Source organism: Carettochelys insculpta, chromosome 3 (genome assembly GCF_033958435.1).
Source record: "Carettochelys insculpta isolate YL-2023 chromosome 3, ASM3395843v1, whole genome shotgun sequence".
Classification (NCBI taxonomy): Eukaryota; Metazoa; Chordata; order Testudines; family Carettochelyidae; genus Carettochelys; species Carettochelys insculpta.
Window position 1 is genome coordinate 169,770,460 of NC_134139.1, and position 19,083 is coordinate 169,789,542.

At 42.7% G+C, this 19,083-nt stretch overlaps 1 protein-coding gene across 2 annotated transcripts in view; it reads right to left on the reverse strand.

The window, feature by feature from the left end:
• DLGAP2 (DLG associated protein 2) overlaps positions 1-19,083 on the reverse strand; it is a 547,630-nt gene that overhangs the window by 144,022 nt on the left and 384,525 nt on the right. For both annotated transcript variants that reach the window (XM_074988921.1, XM_074988920.1), the window contains exon 4: positions 1,200-1,265. Coding sequence is in view for 1 of the 2 variants with exons in the window: in XM_074988920.1 (XP_074845021.1) it covers positions 1,200-1,265 (66 nt within the window). In the remaining variant the exon portion in view is untranslated. The remainder of the gene's footprint in view (positions 1-1,199; positions 1,266-19,083) is intronic.

Consider the following 19,083-nt stretch of genomic DNA (forward strand, 5'->3'; position numbering starts at 1 on the left):
CAGAAATCCTACAGGGTAAAGTTACTGGTGGTAAAGCTGCAGGCACAGAAATTATCTATAATTCTCACATGCTAGAGAAGGGCTGCGAGTGAGAACGGCATAAAACATAGATGCAGTGTTTCCTCTGTTGATAGTAACCCAGTGCTGTCTCCATTGATAGGGACCAAGTCACAATTTTTAATCATGTCTGTCCCATCCTGCATGAGAGCAGAGGGTGGAAGTGGAAATATTTAATATGTGATGCTTTGCTAAACTGAATAGCTTTCATCTCTTCTTAATATAAACTTCTATGCAGATCTGTGAATATTTTATCCCATTACCCTTTCCCTTGGCCTTTAATCTCTAATGTGTAATGCTGGGAAATCCATGTTTTTCAAAACTCATATTCTTCTACAAAATTTCCATTAACTTCAATAGGTACCAAGATTGGCCAACACTGCTTCTGAAAATCCCACCCCAAGAGATTAGTTAAACACAAAGATCCATGAATCGCTCCTCAACCAAACTGTGATTTTAGTTTTTTTCCCCAACCACACCCTTTGATATAAATAAAAATTTATTTACAGTTTACAATTTAGCAGTTGAGACAGAAGTGCTAAATATTCCTAACAAATTGCAAAAATCTATTCAAAAAGAAAAAATAAACTAACCACCCCAAAGATTTAATTAATGTGGATAATAATAATGAATAATTATTAAGATGACACTAGTTTGAGTAAAAGCAGGCCCACTTTTAAATTGTTAACTTTTTACAGAAAGCATGCAGAAATCCACTTTTTTTTTTTACATTTCTGTTCCAAAATAATCTCATACAAGTTCGCATAAAACAATATCTTGGGGGAGCTTCACATGAAATGGTGGATATTTTCCTTACAAATTCCAAGAGTAGAAACTGGATGTTATATAACTCAAAGGGCAAAATTCTGGCCAGAATGATACCAATCAGGCATTTGCAATCAACATCAGTGGTGCTCACAAAGACTACATGTTGTCATAGTTTGTTTTCCTTGTGAGTCTTTTTAAAGCTTAAAGTTGGAATTGAATCCAAAGAGCGTGGGATAAATTACAGCTCCACAATTTCCTTGCTCACTATCTTTAGAGCTCTTGATTGCACATTATCCAGATCTGATTCTTAGTCTCCTTTAAGTGCCTCTCATCTTGTTTAGCATAAAGTTTTCTAAGAGATAATATATCTGTACCTAGCTCCTCCTCTGTCGTCCCTGGAAAACTGATCCCAGACTTGAGCAGATCGCCACCCTCTTCCTCTGTAAAGACAGAAACAAAGTAACTATTTAATAAGTCTGATATTTCCATAGTCCTGGCTATAAGCTCTCTATTCATTTTTAAATGATTTACCATTCTGTATGTGCTGATTGGTGCGTGAGAAAAATGAGAGTTATGGGGAAAAGGGATCTTAAGTTCTCAAATATTTGTTGCCCTCTTTGCTTCGCTAAATTTATTTTTATATGTTTTGCTTGGTTTAGTAACAATCTCACCTAGGCACATTCTTTGTACCAATAAGTACCTTTTGTTCATCTTGCATGCTGCTTTTTACATCTCTGCTTAGTTCATTGATTTCTGGTGCCCTTGTACTTTTCATATTTTAATTACATTGGAAAGAATTCTTATTGTAACTTCTTAAACCGTGTCTTGAATGCTACCCATTATTCTCTGCTTATTTCACTGCTATATATGATGCTCACCCTATTTTCTTTCATTCACTCTTTTGAAGTCTGCAAGGATATAACCCATAATAGTGTGTTTGTGACATTTCTTCCATTTTATTTCCACTCTTTTCTCAACCACAAACTTCCTGTGGGACCTTGAGCAAGTCCCTTAGTGTCACTGTGCCTTAGTAGGATGACATGACTCAGTAAAATACTTCTCATATTGTGAGGATAAAAACAAAAAATTATGAGGTGCTCAGAAACTACAGTAATAAAGGCATAAAAGAACCTAAAATTATCATAATCTGTTTATTCACTACTGTTTTCTTTGTCATATCCCCATTTTGGTCTTGCTCTTCACTTTTTTGCATTAATTCTCAGGAAATTCTTCAAGTCAGGGCAATCTTCCATAGTATATCTCCTCCTACTCCCTTCCTCTAATCAAAAATGCAAGTGGTTCAATGGTAGATGAGCGAGTGGAAGTCAAAGAGGAGCTACATTTTGTCTCCCAGTTTGTAGTCAACTAGGAAATGGTATACACATTTTCAGAGAACAAAACAGTGCACACTGGGCTTCTCTATAGACTATTTTTTGTTGAGCTGTAACCTGAGCAAGCTGATTTCCAATTAACTCACATTTATGAACACAAATGTTATTTTGAGGTGGACATTCACACCTTTGATATAGACTACAAATTATGCCACACCTGTTTTATTTTTCAGGTACCAAGATTATATACCACCACATCAGGTATGTAGTTTATGAGGTTTGACCTATAATGAACACAAAAATACAGCATTTGCAGATTTCGTTGCCATATTTAATAAATGTATATAGCTGGTATATTTCTTGACCTAGTAAATTTTCTAGTTTGCAGTTCTTAGTTGTGTTGTCATTTAAATTAACTGATTTCCAATTAAATTAAATAACATGGCTGAAAATGCTAATTTAGACACTTAAAAATGTTTGTTCCTGGTCATGCTTCACATGTCGCTTCAGCTAATATAATTGATTTTTACAGGCGTGGAAAGTATATTCCAGACAGAGAATGACAAAGAAAAATCAGAAAATGTTTACAAACTTTCAGAAAAAGTAGCATTTGTTCCTACACTTATATCAAATAAACTTTTTTTTTGTTCACATACATCCTCTTAAGAATCGAGGAGTTTCAATAAATAAATAAATTTTAAAAAAAGAGTGGCACAGATATACAAATTGAATTTCATTTGGAGTGCAAATGGACAACTCTAATTAAATATGAGCACAAGTTAAGTAGTCTTCAAGGAGACTGCGTCCGTGTGATCTATGTATACACACTGTGTCTCATAAGTGAAGCCTCTAATTCAGCTGTATTGGAGACTGGAATACAGACAATAGAGTCCCCCAAAAATCCTTTAAATTCTTGCCAGTGGTTAGAAATAACATAAGAAAGTTAGTGAAGAAAGAAAAAACGAGTTCCCTTTAAGACAGTAATTTTGTGCATGTAGCTAAATTGTCTTCAAAAGGGGAAACAGAAATGTACGTAGTAACTTCTCCTATGTGGAAAGTTTATAAAGTTCATATTTAATCAACCCCAACCTACTATAAGATTGCAAGACAAAATCTGAAAAGACCTTTTGTAAATTTGGTGTATTTAGACAGGGGGAAAACAACTCTTTTCTCTAATTTAATTATTTTTCCAACTGCCCTTGCTGCCAAGGTGGGGACATAAGGATGGATGCTACATGAGAGAAGGGAGATGAAGGTGAATGAATAAGTCCAACGGAGGTCAGAGAACAGATGTAAACGTTCATGATTAGTACAAACAATCAAGGAAGGAAGGGCCTGTGGTTACAGCACTGGATCAAGATTCAGGAGTCTATGACTGTTCTTTTGGCTCTGACATCTGATTTCTGGTGTAACTTTGAACAAGGTATTTAATTTCTCTGTGCCTCAGTTTTCTATCTGTAAAATGAAAATAATAATCTTTCCGTACCTGGCTGGTCCCTTTTAAGATGCACTCCACTAATTACAGCGTATGGTTGTAGAACTGCTATATTGCAAAAGAGGTATATTCTGCCTTGAATGATGGCCAAATGCTTCAAAGCAATACATAATACTCGCGTAAAAGACCTTCATCATTAACTCTGCTGTGTCGGGGAAGAGAAGTATTTCCTGGTGATCAGTTTTGGCCCAGGTCCGAGGAGTAATTCTCCTTAATTTTTTCATTATGAAATTGTAATTATTCATATGTAACAGCCGTGCTGACACCTTCCCCGATCAAAATGACTAATGTTAGTTCAGTCAGCCTTTGAACAAATTCAATTAATGCATTCTGTGCTGATGAAGCAAAAGTTAATCAAAGGTCTCAGTGAAGGTCTTATAATGTTCTGGCATTACAAGGACAATTTTTGTCCGAGTTCTTCAATGGTTACTCCAAAATGACGTAATTTAGGGGTGGGCAAGAAGTGGGCTTCCGCCCAGACAGAGGAATTGGGGGTGGGTGGGAAGGGGGCAGTTACCCCAGGCCTGATAATTGTAACAGGCCCAGGGCTCCTGGGTGCTGCCCCAGTCCCTTCTGAATTGCTACTGGAGTGCCATGCCATGTGATGGGGCTCTGAAGGTTAGTGGAGAGGGTCCCAGCATCAGAGCCTGGGTGGTGCTGAGGGATGGCTGCCCCCAGCCCCACCTTCTGCCTGAAGGCCCACCCCTTCTGGGGCATGAAGCTGCCCCCCGCCCCCCCCAGTGCCATTATGCCTGCAGTGGCTATTAGGCCAGGTAGTTCCCACAGGTCAGAAGCAGTTTGCCAACTTTAGCCCCTGGCAGGCCTCCAGTGATTTATTTACCTGCATGTCCACAGGTACGTCCACTCGCAGCTTCCATTGGCTGTGGACTGCCATTCCTGGCCAATTGGAGTTGCAGCAATAGATACCCTGGCCCAGTACATTTTTGTGATGGTACCGCATGATACACCATACTAACACTCCCAGCTGAGATTGGCTGGGTAGCAAGGAGACCCCACCAGCCCCATGGCTGGGGCGCAGAGCCCTGCTGGCAGATTCAGCATCGGGGACCTCGCAGGTGCTGGGGAGCACTGGCAGCCCTGGGGCCTGGCTGGGGCTGGGGGCCAGTTGGGATGCAGAGCTCTGCCAGCAGCATCAGCCCTGGGGACCTGGCTAGAGAGGGGGAAGCTCAGAATCCCTGGGGCTGGGAGCTGGCTGGGGTGCAGAGCTCTGCTAATAGCTCCAGCTCTGGGGACCTGGCCAGGGCTGGGGGAACCCCAGCAGCCCTGGGACTGGGAGCCAGCTCCAGCACGGAGCTCTGTTGGCAGCCCCAGCCACAGGAACTCCATGTACCAGCTCATTTTTTTATTTTCCCCAAGAAAAGCACTGCCCAGGCCTGCACTGCTTTCCACAGTTTTCGTGGCCAGGACCAGTAATCCATATCCAACAGGTGTTGCGAGTGGCCATACCTGCAGACACGCAAGTAAATAAAGCATTGGCAGCCCACCATGGGCTAACCGTGGCAAACTGGACCTGGGCCATGGGCCACTTATTGTCTAACACTGCTGTACTTCCTTTAAGAAAGACACTGATAGCTTTTGTTTGGTCTGATTACATTTCTTACCTACAAATAATCATTTTTATTATTGACAAACAAATTAAAATAATCTTTCATTCATTAGTGTTTTTTCCCTACTTAATGGTTATGAAGCAGGGCAAATTGTGTTGCACACTCAGCACTGTTGTGTCACTCTAGCATATTTCTAACATTCTAGTGTCAAAAAATACTTGCATCCATGGATCATCTGTTACTTTCCCCATCTTAGAGCACAGATCCAAATTGTGCCAGCTGCCCCACGACCTGTAGAGTAGTCCACGGTGTCCGATGATGACGACATCTTGAGCTTGCACAAGCTCATCAGTTGTGGAATTGCATGTTGCTGAGGAGTCCAAGCTTGGAACGACATGGGTGTTCACAGTGCGGGCAAGGGAATTGTCCTGGCTCAGTTGGTGCAGCTGCCGCTGTTGCTTTCTTCCTCTCACGAGCATCAATGAGGCGTACACTTCACTGCTCTTCAAAGTTGTCATATGATGTCATACGAGAGCACGCCAGCCTGTTCAGTCTTTGCATGCTGCTCTAGCTGATCTGGTTTTAAACCAGCATGAGCAATGTTGGCCTTCACGCAGTCTTTATACCTCTTGCGAGGCCTACCTTGATTCCTTTTGCCCTGGGAGAGTTCACCGTAGAGGAGTTGCTTAGGGATTTTTGACTCCTCTGTTTGTATGATGTGCCCTGTCTAGTGAAGCTGGGCTTTCAGAATCATGCCTTCAATGCTCATAGTTCCTGCTCTGTCCAGGACTTCCAGGTTTGTAACTCTGTCCTGCCATCGAATGTGCAGTATTGACCTCAGGCTGCGCGTGTGGAAGCGCTCCACCAGTTTTATATGTTTTCTGTACAAGGTCCAGGTTTCACAGCGATACAGGAGACTGGTCAGGACTACAGCCTTGTACACTTTCAATTTAGCGGACTGTTGGATATTGTGTTGATTCAACACTTGTGCTCTCAGATGTCCTAATGCCCAGCTGGCCTGGCAGATTCTGGCATTGATTTCTTTGTCAAGGAAACCATCATTGGCTATCACACTGCCAAGGTACTTGAACTCCTCTACTGTTTTTAACCCTGTTCCTTCAATAAAGATTGAAGTGGGGAGAGCAGCAGATCCTGGAGCAGGTTGAAACAGTACCAGCCTCCAGTAGGCTGACGGTCAAACCGAAGAGGTGAGTGGCATCAGCAAACTTGTTCACGAGGAGCTGGAGATCAGATTCCTTGTGTGCTATCAATGCACAGTTGTCAGCAAAAAGGGCTGCAGTGGCACGACCTGCAGTGGCAGTAATGCCAGAGGACTGGAAAGGAGCAGCTTCACAGGATAATGCTCACCTAAATGTGAAATTACTCAGTGATGGAGGAAGTGCAAAGGGGGAAAAGGAAATTGACAATAAAGACGGGATTATGAAAATAGGACGATTTGCATTTTAAGGATTTGAATGACGTAAAGAACTCACATTCTACAGACGACAGATACAGTTACTTTCAAGTGCACACCTTAGCATGTTATAGATTACTATAAAGTGAAGTCCAAAGTCTGTCCTCCGGGGACCATAATTGTCAGGGATTTTTATCCCTAGGGCATTATCGTCCCCGTGTGTCAGGGGAAACAAGCCTCTGGCAGTGTAAAAATCAATGCAGGTACATGGAAAATCTAAAGTCTCATAGGCTGCCATTTAGCAGCCCCCCCACCCCCAACGGTCACTCTTGAGTCAGTCGGTTTCCCCGGTAACCTGAACTCATGAATTATTCACAGTTGCAGGTTTAAAATGGAGCCCTCTGATTGGCCCAGGTGAAAAGTTTCTAGCACCTTTGGCCAAGAAGAGGACCTGTTTGAAAGCACCTGCACAGAATTCTCAGTATGGTAATCATGTCATTAATATTCATGAGTTCACTCTATAAATCTAGGAGCCACAGCTCATTCAGCGGCCCTTGGGGACTCGGACTGGCTTCTGTTACCCAGCACAGGGGAGCGAGGCAGCTCTAGCTGCGTCCGCTAGACCCTCAGGTCAGGCTTAGGCCAAAGAGCTGAAATCACTGCGGCACCTGCCTTTGGGCGGCGCCAGCGAAAAAGAGCTTTGAAATCACTGCGGCGCCTGCCCTGTGGGTGATGCCAGCCAAGAGCAGGAGACACCGGCTCACCTCAGGTGCCACTGGCACAGAAGCGGTGCCAGTGCCCCAGCGCACCCCTACGAAAACAAGCAGCGCATTGCGTCTGGGAGCAGCAAGCGGGTCCCTTGGCCAAGTCACTGGGTGGCGAACTGGCCCCCACGTCGGTGGGGGTACTGTGTGCCTGGTGACATAACCAGGGACCCGCCAACAACACCACCAGCACTCCCCAGCATCTGTGCCTGCTGCCCTCATCTGGATCTTCATATGCTGGATGTGACAAACTCACCTGGACAGGACCTTCAAATCGACGGACATGTAAATTACCTGTTGACCTGCGGCACAGCCCGGGCAATTGCCACACCAGACATCTTACTCAACCATAAACCACTTTACTTAGCACAATACTGTGGGTACTGGGACCCCTAAGAGGTGGGCGAAGGGTCGCTCCCATTGCCGTGCTGTCTTCTGGCAGGTGGAGGGCAGAGCCTGGGGGTCCGACTCCTTTGGGCCGGGCCTGAAAGCCCATATATTTATAGCTGATTAGGGGCACACTTGATTAAAATATTAGTTATTAATTCAGTATAGGTATTGGTTTTAGTAATAGTATGATTAGTTAAGTATGGTTATTAGATCTTAATCGGTAGGAACACAGCCACTTTATTCCCGTAAACCTCTTTACTTCCTCCTTTTGTATTTAACCCGGTGTGGGTCAAAAGATCCCCGGGAAAAGGCTGGGGTTTCAAAGGAGGCTGACTCGGGTAATATTCCCAGCAGCCGCTACCACCAGCCACTTGGGCCAGGAGTAGCGCCCCGGCCCAGATTCCTTTCACCCCTTTTTCCCTTTACCCCAATTCACTAATCAAACTTTTTGCTTTCTGGAAAAATAAACACACTTATACAGGTAATTCTCATGGAATGTGTATTGATAATTGTAAGTTAAACATAGTTAAAATAATAGTTAATATGTTCTATTGTTGCTGTTGTGTCTCTGCTTGCTGCTATTTTTGTTAATAAATCATTAACTAGTTGCACCTCTTAATCTGTGCCTGAGCCTCACTCCCTGTTCCAGCTACTGCCTGTCAGGGGAAAAGCAGAGTGGACCTTTACATGCGTTTGCATTGCTCCCATTGACGGGTGCGCTCTCTCCTGCCCAGTTGGGCAGTTGGGTCTGCCCCCGAGAACCGAGGGTCCCAGTGCCCAGCTCACTTGCACGATATTTCGGCCAGTGGGCGGGGAGAAACAACCGGTTTATGCTAACAATAATACTCCTATTGACTTCAGTGGGTGTTGTATGTAAACTGTGGAAAATGACAGGCTTAAAATGCTTGGATTTGCTTTTGTGAAATTTGAATTTCTGAAATGATGCCCTAAACGTACTTATCTATACGAGCAACCAAGCCTCAGGCACCCATTTTTTGTTCTGCCTGAACTCTGCTTGGTGCAGAAAATGAGGCTCAATGAATTGAGGGTAGATACTTTATGTTGCCCACATCCTGGAGCCAGCCTGTGGAAGGTTCAGACCCCTTGTGCAGCCCAAAGCAGTTTCAGGTCAGCTCTAACTAGTCTTCCACTGTCTGTCTATTGTCCATGAGGCTGTTCTGTCACACAGGAAGAGCCTCACCACTTCAACTACACTTTATTTTTTTTTATCTAAATTAAAATATAAACTCTTAACCACTGCTCAAAATCTATTGTAAAATAATACATGAGCTTACTGAACATGAGCCCTAGTCCTGTCCTTTATTTATTAAAGCAACTGCCTAATGTTAGGCATCACCAGTTCCCACAATATACCCTCTCTGTTCAGTCTCCTCTCCCAACCACGTCAACCTCCTGTACCAATCCAAGTGCAGTTAGGGATCACCCTCTCCTCATTAACATCCCTTCTAACAGTGCTACCACAACGTTGCATGGGAGACAGACTCAGCTAAAACTGATATAAAAACAATACATTAAAATCTGGGTTGCCTAAAACATCTTGCCTTACCTTTGTCTCTTTTAGCTTGAGAACACGTTTGGCAGGTGCTTTTTTTCTGCACCTTTTATAGCACCTGGCCTACTGACAGTGCTTAGGAACTAATAGACTACCCTTATACACCATGTTGATGATATATTAGTGAGTGATAGATACACAGAGCAGGGGAAGGGATGGATTTCAACTGGAAACTACGACTGTAAGAAAAAAAAAAGATTATTTTGGAAAGCTTAACCTCTTGCTGGCCACCTTCTGCGTGCCTAGTTTGAGCAGTCAGAAAAACAAAAGAAATTGCTCTTATTTTTCTTATACACACACCTCTGTTCATTTTACCACACTTCCTCTTACATACCATCTGCCCACTTCACAAATTAGAGAATTCATTGCTCATGTAACCTGAAACTCTTTGGCTTTTCTTTATATAGGCAAAGTTTTCTGAGAGGTTGCACTAGTAAATGCCCTTGTATTTAATTTAGTGCCTTTTCCAGTCCAATCCATCCACTTTGTACATGCACTTTAAGTCCTGACAGCTGAAACTGGTTACACAATCTGTGTGTTTGAAAAAATGTTAAAGAAAGCTGAAGAAGCTGCCTGTTGCTGTACGGTTCTACTTCCCAGGAAGTGTAGATGAAATACATTGTTGGTCATTGCTGAATTCATCAGGGTGCAGGATATTCTCCTGTATAGCTGGAAAGCCTGCACAGAGCCTAGGATGCCTTGGCACTACTGTAGTGATTAGACGCTGAGGTCAGGGGATCCAGAGGGTAGCTCTTTCAAGCTAACCAGCTGGCGGGTGTTCTCAGAGCCAGCCAAAATAGCTGCAGCCAGAATAGCTGCATTCCTTGGACTCCTTTCCAAGCTCTTTCATTTATTTTGTCCAAAATTTAGCACACCTCCCTCCACCTCAAGAGGCATTAGGGAGTTTTAAAGATTGTCACAGCAGATACATTTTTCAGTCACAGCAGAATTTCAACAGCCTGATTGCATAAAAGACTGATTTGTCCTTACCAAAATCAGCAGTGATGATATAACAAACAGAGGAAATTGCAATAATGGCTCCACAGTGAAGAACAAGACATTGTGCTTCACAGGTCCTAAAAGTTCACCCATACACCCTTTCTGCTGACTCTTCAGAACTGAAAAGGCTTGAATCTTTGGCTATAGCACTGCAAACCTGCCTACAGGCAGGGCAGAAGCAGAGAGCAGGAGCTGCAGATTCCAGGCTGAGGCTTTCTACAGGGAATTGGAATGCCGGACACATGAGGTTGTAGCTTTCCATGCATCCTCCAGGGGTTAGGGCTCAGCATGTCCCAGTGTTTCCTTCACTGGGTGCAGGCCTCATAGCAGAACAAAGTCTGGTCAGTATAGAGAGAGGTACCTTGCATCTACACCATGCTTGTTGCTGCTCCCCCAACCCTTCCTGAAGCTACTTGCCCCCTGTGCAGTCCCCATGTAACCCCAGAGGTAGAGACCACTGACAAGGAGAGTGAGGTAAGCTCTACAGCCCTAGCTGAGAGCCAACTAGCTGGCTTTTAGCTCATGCGGTAGAACACATGGGTTTAGCCCCTAAGGTCACAGGTTCATTCCCTCCTGATAAAGACCTGGGTCCATCAGCATCTCCAGGTCCAGTGTGTTTCAGGACCAGCCCTGTGAACTACCTTTGTATGTAGACAGGTTTGTGGGCTGTGACCCCAGAAGGAAATGCTGGGATGAACTGAACACTGTCTGCAATTAGACGTGCAATGCCGCAGGGAAAGAAGGCACATTCTAGCACTACTTTCCCTGGCTAGAGCCTCAGAAACTTGGCTGTGGAGAGTGCTCAGCACCTCTCAGTATTTTGTTCCCAGGCTGCAGTCTCACAAACCAGACTGGAATTAGGGCCTCTCTTCCAAAACACATTAATAATCAGCATGCCATTGTCAATATCTGAATCCCATTGAAAGGTACATAGGGAAGCCATGTCCAAAAAGTATGCTGAATAACTGTGGCATCAGTGTGTGACAGTCATTTCAAAATCAATGCTGCATCTTCGCGTCAGAATGCTTGATCAGTCCTTTAATTTACTTAAAAAACCTCCTAGAAACAAGACCAAATTGTGGGGTGGTGCACAGATTAATGATTAATGTGGAATTTATGGTAATTCTAGTTTGAAATTATACTAGAAGTCAGACATTCTAGGCCTGGAATCTCCCTTGGCAAGACAAATTTCCACTGTTTTCAGTTGGAGTTGCTCATGTTTGTGTAAGCAGAATTTGGTTGCATGGGTTTTATTTACTGATTTTCAGGTCACCTTGAGCAGCTACTATACCCCTCTGTATCTCAGAGTATCTACCTGGGAAATGGGAATTGGTAACAATCATTTATAAAACATTTTGAGAACTAAGGCATCATTGTAATTGCAGTTAGTTGTTATGAGTCTGTCTAGAACACACTTGAAGCCTGACATTAAAAACCCAAGAAAATCATGCTTTAAATTAAGAACATGTCAAATTATATTAGACACAGCACCATTTTTGTAACACTGTAGCTATCAGTCCAAAGCTAGACAAACAATGTGCCTATATTACATTTTAGTTCAACATGTATCACTTTGCTGTAAGAAATATATACTGCTTTACCGTAATTATTACCTTGCAGCTCATGACATTCTACTTTTATAACTTTGGACTGTATTGCACTAGGCCCACAAATACTTTCAATTCCTACCACACATGGAGTAGGATCCATAGAGTTGCACGTTTGCAAGTTGCAGCTTTGATCACTTATTATAAAGCCTCTTGTCACTAGATCATGAAGCCACCGCGTGTGACAAGTATCAGAGAGGTAGCTAAGTTAGTCTGTATCTTCAAAAATAACGAGAAGTCCTGTGGCACCTTGTAGACTAACAGATATTTTGGAGCATAAGCTTTTGTGGGCAAAGACCAGCTTCATGGGACAAGTATAGGTAGTTTGTTTTTGCAAATCTATACTTATATTTTGTAAGCTTCAAACCAATACAGCGAAGCTTCCTCTGAATACACATCTCAGGGGCAGAGAGAAGGATGGATTTTCAATTAGAGGAGACTCTTGATCTCCTTTAGCATGTTGTAAGCCTGTGGGGAATTTAAGTATCGATTGTAAACCATGCACAATTCCTTCTCAGAAATAACAGTAACTAAAACAAGCAGCCAGAGGTCAGTTGCATCTTTGCTGACATAGCCCATCCTTCAGTTCCTCCTAACGGCTTGAGGGCTTTCAACTCAATACAGGGAGTTTTCTGTCTGGGCCCATAAAAGGTCAGTGTCTTCCCCAGCTGAACCTTCTCCCAAGGTAAAGACTTCTGTTAATGTCCCATTTTTGGAGTGGTTAGGCTGGCTTGGGCTCAGCATCTCCAAAAGGCTCTGATAAAGGGCCAGATAGTAGGCACCTATGGTCTGCACCTTGGAGTGCTATACAACCAGCCCCAGAATCAATTTCTACTCAAGTTTCCCTTTTTCTCATGGAGTAAATTACTGACTCACATATAAAGTCTCTGATTTTTCCAGTCAGACACCAATCTCCTTTGCAGGTCCCGTCAGGTCTATTTTTCCAGCTGTTTGTCCAGGAGAGCAGCTGGGCAGCATTTCCCCACAGCTCAGAACAGAAGTCTGCTCCCTTCCACTGTCTGACCCTTTCTAAGCTTCACTACATCCCCTTTTAAATCCACCTCCTACTTGTGCAGTTGCAGATGAGCAGGGCTGCGTTAGACTGCAGCTGATCTTTAACCCATTGTTCTCCAGTGTGGGGTTGGTATACCTCATCACCTACTGCAGTATAAATAACAAATAATAAGAATGATGTTTATGCATAAGGAATGCATTAATACGTGAAAAAGATATGGTAGTCTCAAGATGTGTGTGGAGAGGGGAAAGAGAGAATCAATATATTGAATTTTAAGAAAACTGTGCACAAAGCTATCTTGTCCTTTTCCTAAACACTGAATAAACAGTAAGAGAAAAAAATCAAAATCCAGTCAGCGTCCTTAATGTCCATTTCTGCTCTTGTAACAATCACACCTATTGTTCCCCATCAGATCTGAATCCTGTGTGCACTGAGAGTCAGAGATGCTTAATCTGGCAACAAAATTAAGTATCTGCTATCATCCACTGCTTGCAGTCTTGCTGAGGTAACTGTTACAAAAGAACAAGTCAGATTCTGTTCTTTCCAGTTCATCAACAGAATTGCTCACTAAGGTCCTGATCCTGCAAGCTGTTGTACATCTGCAATCATGCCAAGCTGAAGTTAATGGCATTCCACACAAGCAACAGGGTTCACTTACACAGTACAATTTACACAGGCAATCACTTACACCTTTGCTAACCCACCGAAGGCACTGGCATTAGATGAATGTCAATGGAGCTTAAATTGGCTGTTGTTTCCACTTATGACAATGCATGATCCAGAAAGAACCCATTCCGAGTCTGTATTTGTTTGACAGTTGAGAGTATTTGACCTGGAAATAACTAAGTCTCCATATACACATAAACTCATAATATTATTTTTACAGAGTCACTTAGCAGAAAATAATTTCACTTCTACTGCATGTAATCTGAGATGCTTAAATATTAATTTTAGTATCATGGCCAGCAAATTCTTTTTGAAGTGTATTTAATAATCTTTAGGCAGTATATTATACACTTGCTATTGCGATAGTCATATCTGGGGTGAGTGGAAGGCTTAGAATGCACATTTTCTGCTCCATGTCTTTGTTTACTGAAAGATATAAATAGGGACAAAAGATGGGTCAGGGAAGTAGAACGTGAATATTAATATTATCATTTCTGCTTCAGTGCTCATATCAAATCTAGACTGGTAGTAGTAAACTCATTGGCTGAAAATAAATTGGTAGGGTCTGTTCAATTTCTAAAGGAAATGTGTCCACATCTCAAAAAAACAAAAGAAACAAACAACCCTCCCCACTCAAAATTATCTGTCTCATGAACAAAAGGGCACGGAGAATGAACTAGCTCTCAATAACAGATAACCTTCTGATCAAGGCTGAGGCTGTGTCTACACTATGAAATACAATCAATTTTAAGTCAGTTAGCCTGATTTTTTCCTGGTGCGGCATGTCTTTAAATGGAATTCATTAGCCTCCACACATGTCCCTATGTGCCTCACAATGCACCACAGTTCTCCGCTCTGGCCTCTTATATCTCCACTGCTCTCAATTGCATAGGAATTAGGCAACAGGAGTGTTACAATTCCGCACCTGTAAGCCTGTGGCTGTAAGGTCATGAGAGGCTGAAAAGTCTTCTTTTTCTTTGTTAGGAGCGCAGCTGTGGGGCCTGTGCTTCCGTGTACCCCTGCTAGCTGCCTTTTTTTTTTTCTGCTTGATTTAAGCTCTATTTAAGCTACTTGTGTGTTGCAGCAGTAAGTTGATTTTGTGAGGAGCATGTGGGAAGGTGAAGATGCTCAAAATCGAATGGATAAAACCCAGCGTTAAGAAATCAATTTTAATAAAGCTGATTTTATCTCGTACTGTAGATGCAACCTCAGTTATGTCAGTATGGCGGATGTTGCCTCCACATGACCAAAAATTACCTCTAATTAGACAGCCTCCCAGAGCTGGCATTTTTCAAATACATCTCTTTGGCTGTGTCTACACTTGCATTCCTCTTTTGAAAGAGGTATGAAAATGAGGGAAATCGCAAATGCAAATGGGTTGCAGCTTGGCATATCTGGTACCTCATTGCATATTCTTATTTCGAAATACCTTCTTTTGAAAGAAGGAAACCAGTGTAGACACTGCTCTTTTGAAAGTAAACCTCATCTTCGAAAGAATCCTTCTTCCAATAAAAAACAGAAGAAGGATTCTTTTGAAGATGCGGTTTACTTTCGAAAGAGCAGTGTCTACACTGGTTTTCTTCTTTTGAAAGAAGCTGTTTTGAAAAAAGAATATGCAAATGAGGTTCCAGATATACAAATCTGCACCTCGTTTGCATTTTTGATTTCCCTCATTTGCATACCTCTTTCGAAAGAGGAATGCAAGTGTAGACACAGCCTTCCTCTCTGGCCTAGAGGACCTTTTCAGGTTAAAACCAGTTATTGCCACTGCAGTTTTTCATGCAGATTATGAAGTGACCTCCTAAAAGAATCAGTTATGATTATACAATAAAATATCTTAATCACCAAAAGATGTGCCTATCCAGGAAAAGTGTAAAACAGATCCGCTTATGAAGCACTACCATGTCTTCTATTCAAACACTGTAAGATCCTTCTGAGACGAATGCTTTTTTTTTTTTTTAAAGCAAACGGGTGAAAACCAAGGGGGAAGGAGATGGGAAAAAGTGGGGGAAGGAAATATATTTTCCATCCTAAACCAGGGATTTTTTTCTCATGTTTTGTTCTAAACTCTTACACTTAGACACAGCTCAGCAACTAAAACATTTATTGTTTTCAAGTGTTGAGCAACATGCTAAAATTATAATTCATGTTGTGACAGACCCATCATCTGTTCCTTAGGGGTCCTGTGCTTCTGGGTGGCTCCTTGTGTGCCTCAGAGACTCAGAGAGGCCCCTTTGTTGCCTTGGGGCTTCCCAAAGGCAAGCGTCTCCCTTTCCTGAGCCATTTTCATCACAAGCCAGTCCTGAGTAGGGGTGTAGTAGGACCCTCTCCACCAGTCTCAGGCTGCCCCGGTTTGACCTGAGTTAGGTACCCATCTAGGGGAAGGGTTGGGGGAGTCCAGTCCCACCCACTGCCCTGGACTCCAGCACAGGGACCCTAGGTAGGTAGGGAGGGAGCTAGTGGTGCCTCTGCCCCTCCCCACGGCAGCAACCTTTCCCTGGGCCTCTGCGCCTACCATTTCCCTCTGGTACTGTGTGGCTGGCGTCCCTTGGTTTTAGTTGGGCCTGTCCTGCTCTACCCTTTTCTAAACCCTCCAGCCTCCTTCTCTCTGGCCACTGCTCTCTCCTCTTGCTGCCTGGGAAAAGCCTTTTATAGGGAGCCTGGCGGCCTTAACTGGTAGCAGGTGCTTGATTGCAAGCAGTTTCTGGCTGACTCCTAACGAGTCCCAGCTGCCTATCCAGCCTACAGGTCTGCACCCTTTGGGAACTTAGGAAGGGAACAAAAAGGAGTTCCTCCAGCACCCAAAATGTTCATCCTCCATCAGGCATTTGCCATCTGCAACTTCTGGTCTGCCACAATGTGTATGGAACACACCTACAGTACAGATGGATACATGTTGTACTGTACTCACAATAGTCTCTTCATCAAACAAATCTTTAAGTATCATTCTGGGGAGATCCTGCACTCTTCGATTTCAGAGGGACTTCAGTGCTCACAGAGTGGGAAGATCACATGGTTAGAGCAAGGAACATTGAGAACCAATGTAACTATTTTACAACTTCCTTGCCTTTTGTTTAGTTATTTATTCCTGAGCAAAGTATGGGCCCTGCAAGTGTAAGGTAGTTCCCAGGAGAATAGTAGCAAATTGTGCTTGCTTTGCACAGCTGGAATGCCTTCACAAGATGCTTGGGGGTATTGGATGAGGACTCCTCTCATTACATTTGGGAAGAACATAATCATCACTGTAGTTGCTGATACCCACTCTCTGAAGTTTTCAGTTATGGAAGAGAGGGAAGGTATTTCCCTGAAATTATCCAATTCTGGGAAGAAGTTCCATCTGACATTATAGGATCTACTAAGAGCTCAAGGAGCATCAGGACATGGGAACTGGACATATTTTGAGTAAATTCCAATCTTGTTGTTAATCCATGTGAGTGAAAGGCACTCATCTAAAGCAGGCAATAATCACCAGTATGCCATCCCGTAAACTCCCAACTCAGAACCATGCAGAAAAGACCCTCCCTTCTGGCACCACTAAGACTATGTAATAGTACTCCTTCCCTAAGCCATGCATGTGGCCTCAGGTGCAGGAAATTGCAAGGAGCCAGCCAGAGACTTAACTGAGGTCTACACTAGAAAAGGTTTTCTAACATAGAAACTAGAAACCCTTTCTAATATAAACTAGAAAATTGTTTTAGTGTAGTTAGAGCTCAAATTGCTTTGACTGGCGTAACATATCAGTGCTTCCCCAATCAAAATAAACTTTCTTGCTGGTGTAACTTAATCAGAAATAAGGTTTTTGCTGATATAGAAAGGCAAAAAATTGTCCCCCCACCCCAAGCACATTATTACACCAGTAAAATGTAATAGTGTAGAGTGGCCTTGAACTGGCACAAACAGCTGTGAAGTAGCGTAAGCAGGGAAACTGCACAGTGATGTCATCAGGCTGTGTTCTGAAGTCTTCACTCTGAATATTCTTCTCTTTGGCACAGATTGGCTGTTTGTTCCAATCCCCTCCCATCTACTTCCTCAAAGTCTCCAACCCTTGTTGGCATGCTCCCTTCCTTTGCCTTTCCATTTAGCCAGTTCCCTCTTAACAACACCCATCCCAAAAGAGTTCACAACAAACACAAACCAATAATGAGCAAAATCATAGAATTTAATGTTTGTGAACTATCATAACTCCCTCTACTTGTATGTTCTAACCCTTTCCTCTCTACTTTCTCCTGGCTATTTAGAGTGCAAGCTCTTCAGGGCAAGGATTGTTTCTTACCACAGTGCTCCACAGCTGGTGTGCCATGGTATATAGGCATGCCGCAAAGTGGGCACATGGTGTCCCTTAGAGCTGTGCGTTGGGAGTACCATCTGCCACTCTGTGCATGTGCCCCACCACTTGGTTGAAGAAGCGTGTGGCTACGGCGGTGGTGGTGGCAATGATGGTGGTTCTGGGCAGCAGCAGCCCTGGTGAGTCACTGGCATCAAGTTAGAGTGGGGGAGGGAGAGCTGGAGGGGAGCTCTGGGGGAGGAGTGAGGGACTGGGTTATAGTGGGGAGTTGGGGGTGCCTGGTTCTGGGGGAGGGGAAGGGGATTGGGTTATATATATTGGGTATGCCATGAAATCATGATGAGTGCTAAAGTGTGCCACAAGGTGATAAAGGTTGCTGAACACTGTCTTAACATGTGTTTGTACAACACCTAGCACAAGGGGTTCCCATTCTCAGTTGGCCCATAAAGAGTCCCACAATAAACAAGTTAGATAAATAAATCATAATGAAATAAATATGATTGTTTAGACACAAAAAATATGGTGCTACATATAATGCACTTAGGACAGCATCATTACACTAAATAGAAATTCAGACAGTTCAAACTACACTGAGAGCATTTTAACAGTGGCATCTCCCTCCCTCATTTTGTGGAACACAATAATATTGAAAATGAAAGACAAGTTCAGGAAGAACAATACAAAACATGAAGAAAACAAATGTTTCAGGGTGGTAAGTGGTAAGATGAAATTAAGACATTTAACTGAAGCTGCAGAAAAAGACTATACTGAAATGAATGGCAAGTAAATATCATGACAAGATAGGGAAATACAAAAGAGATGCAGAATTCTGAACTTGTCAGCCTCCTATAAAACTAACACAAAGTACCGAAGAACAGATTAGAGATGTACCTTTATGCTTGAAGCATAGAGGCTGCACTGAAAGCTTGTTTCAATCTTAGGGGTATGACTAACGTGCATATACATTGACTTTAATTTACATGACTCTGAATTGTCCCCAGTGATGAATTAAAAAATAAGCAAAATGTAGCAACAAATACAAATAATTATAACATTAAAACTCACATTATTGCAGCTTCCACAAAAGCAGTGTAATATTGTAAGTGGTTTATATTTTATTTTATGTAATCTCTTTATATATATATATATAT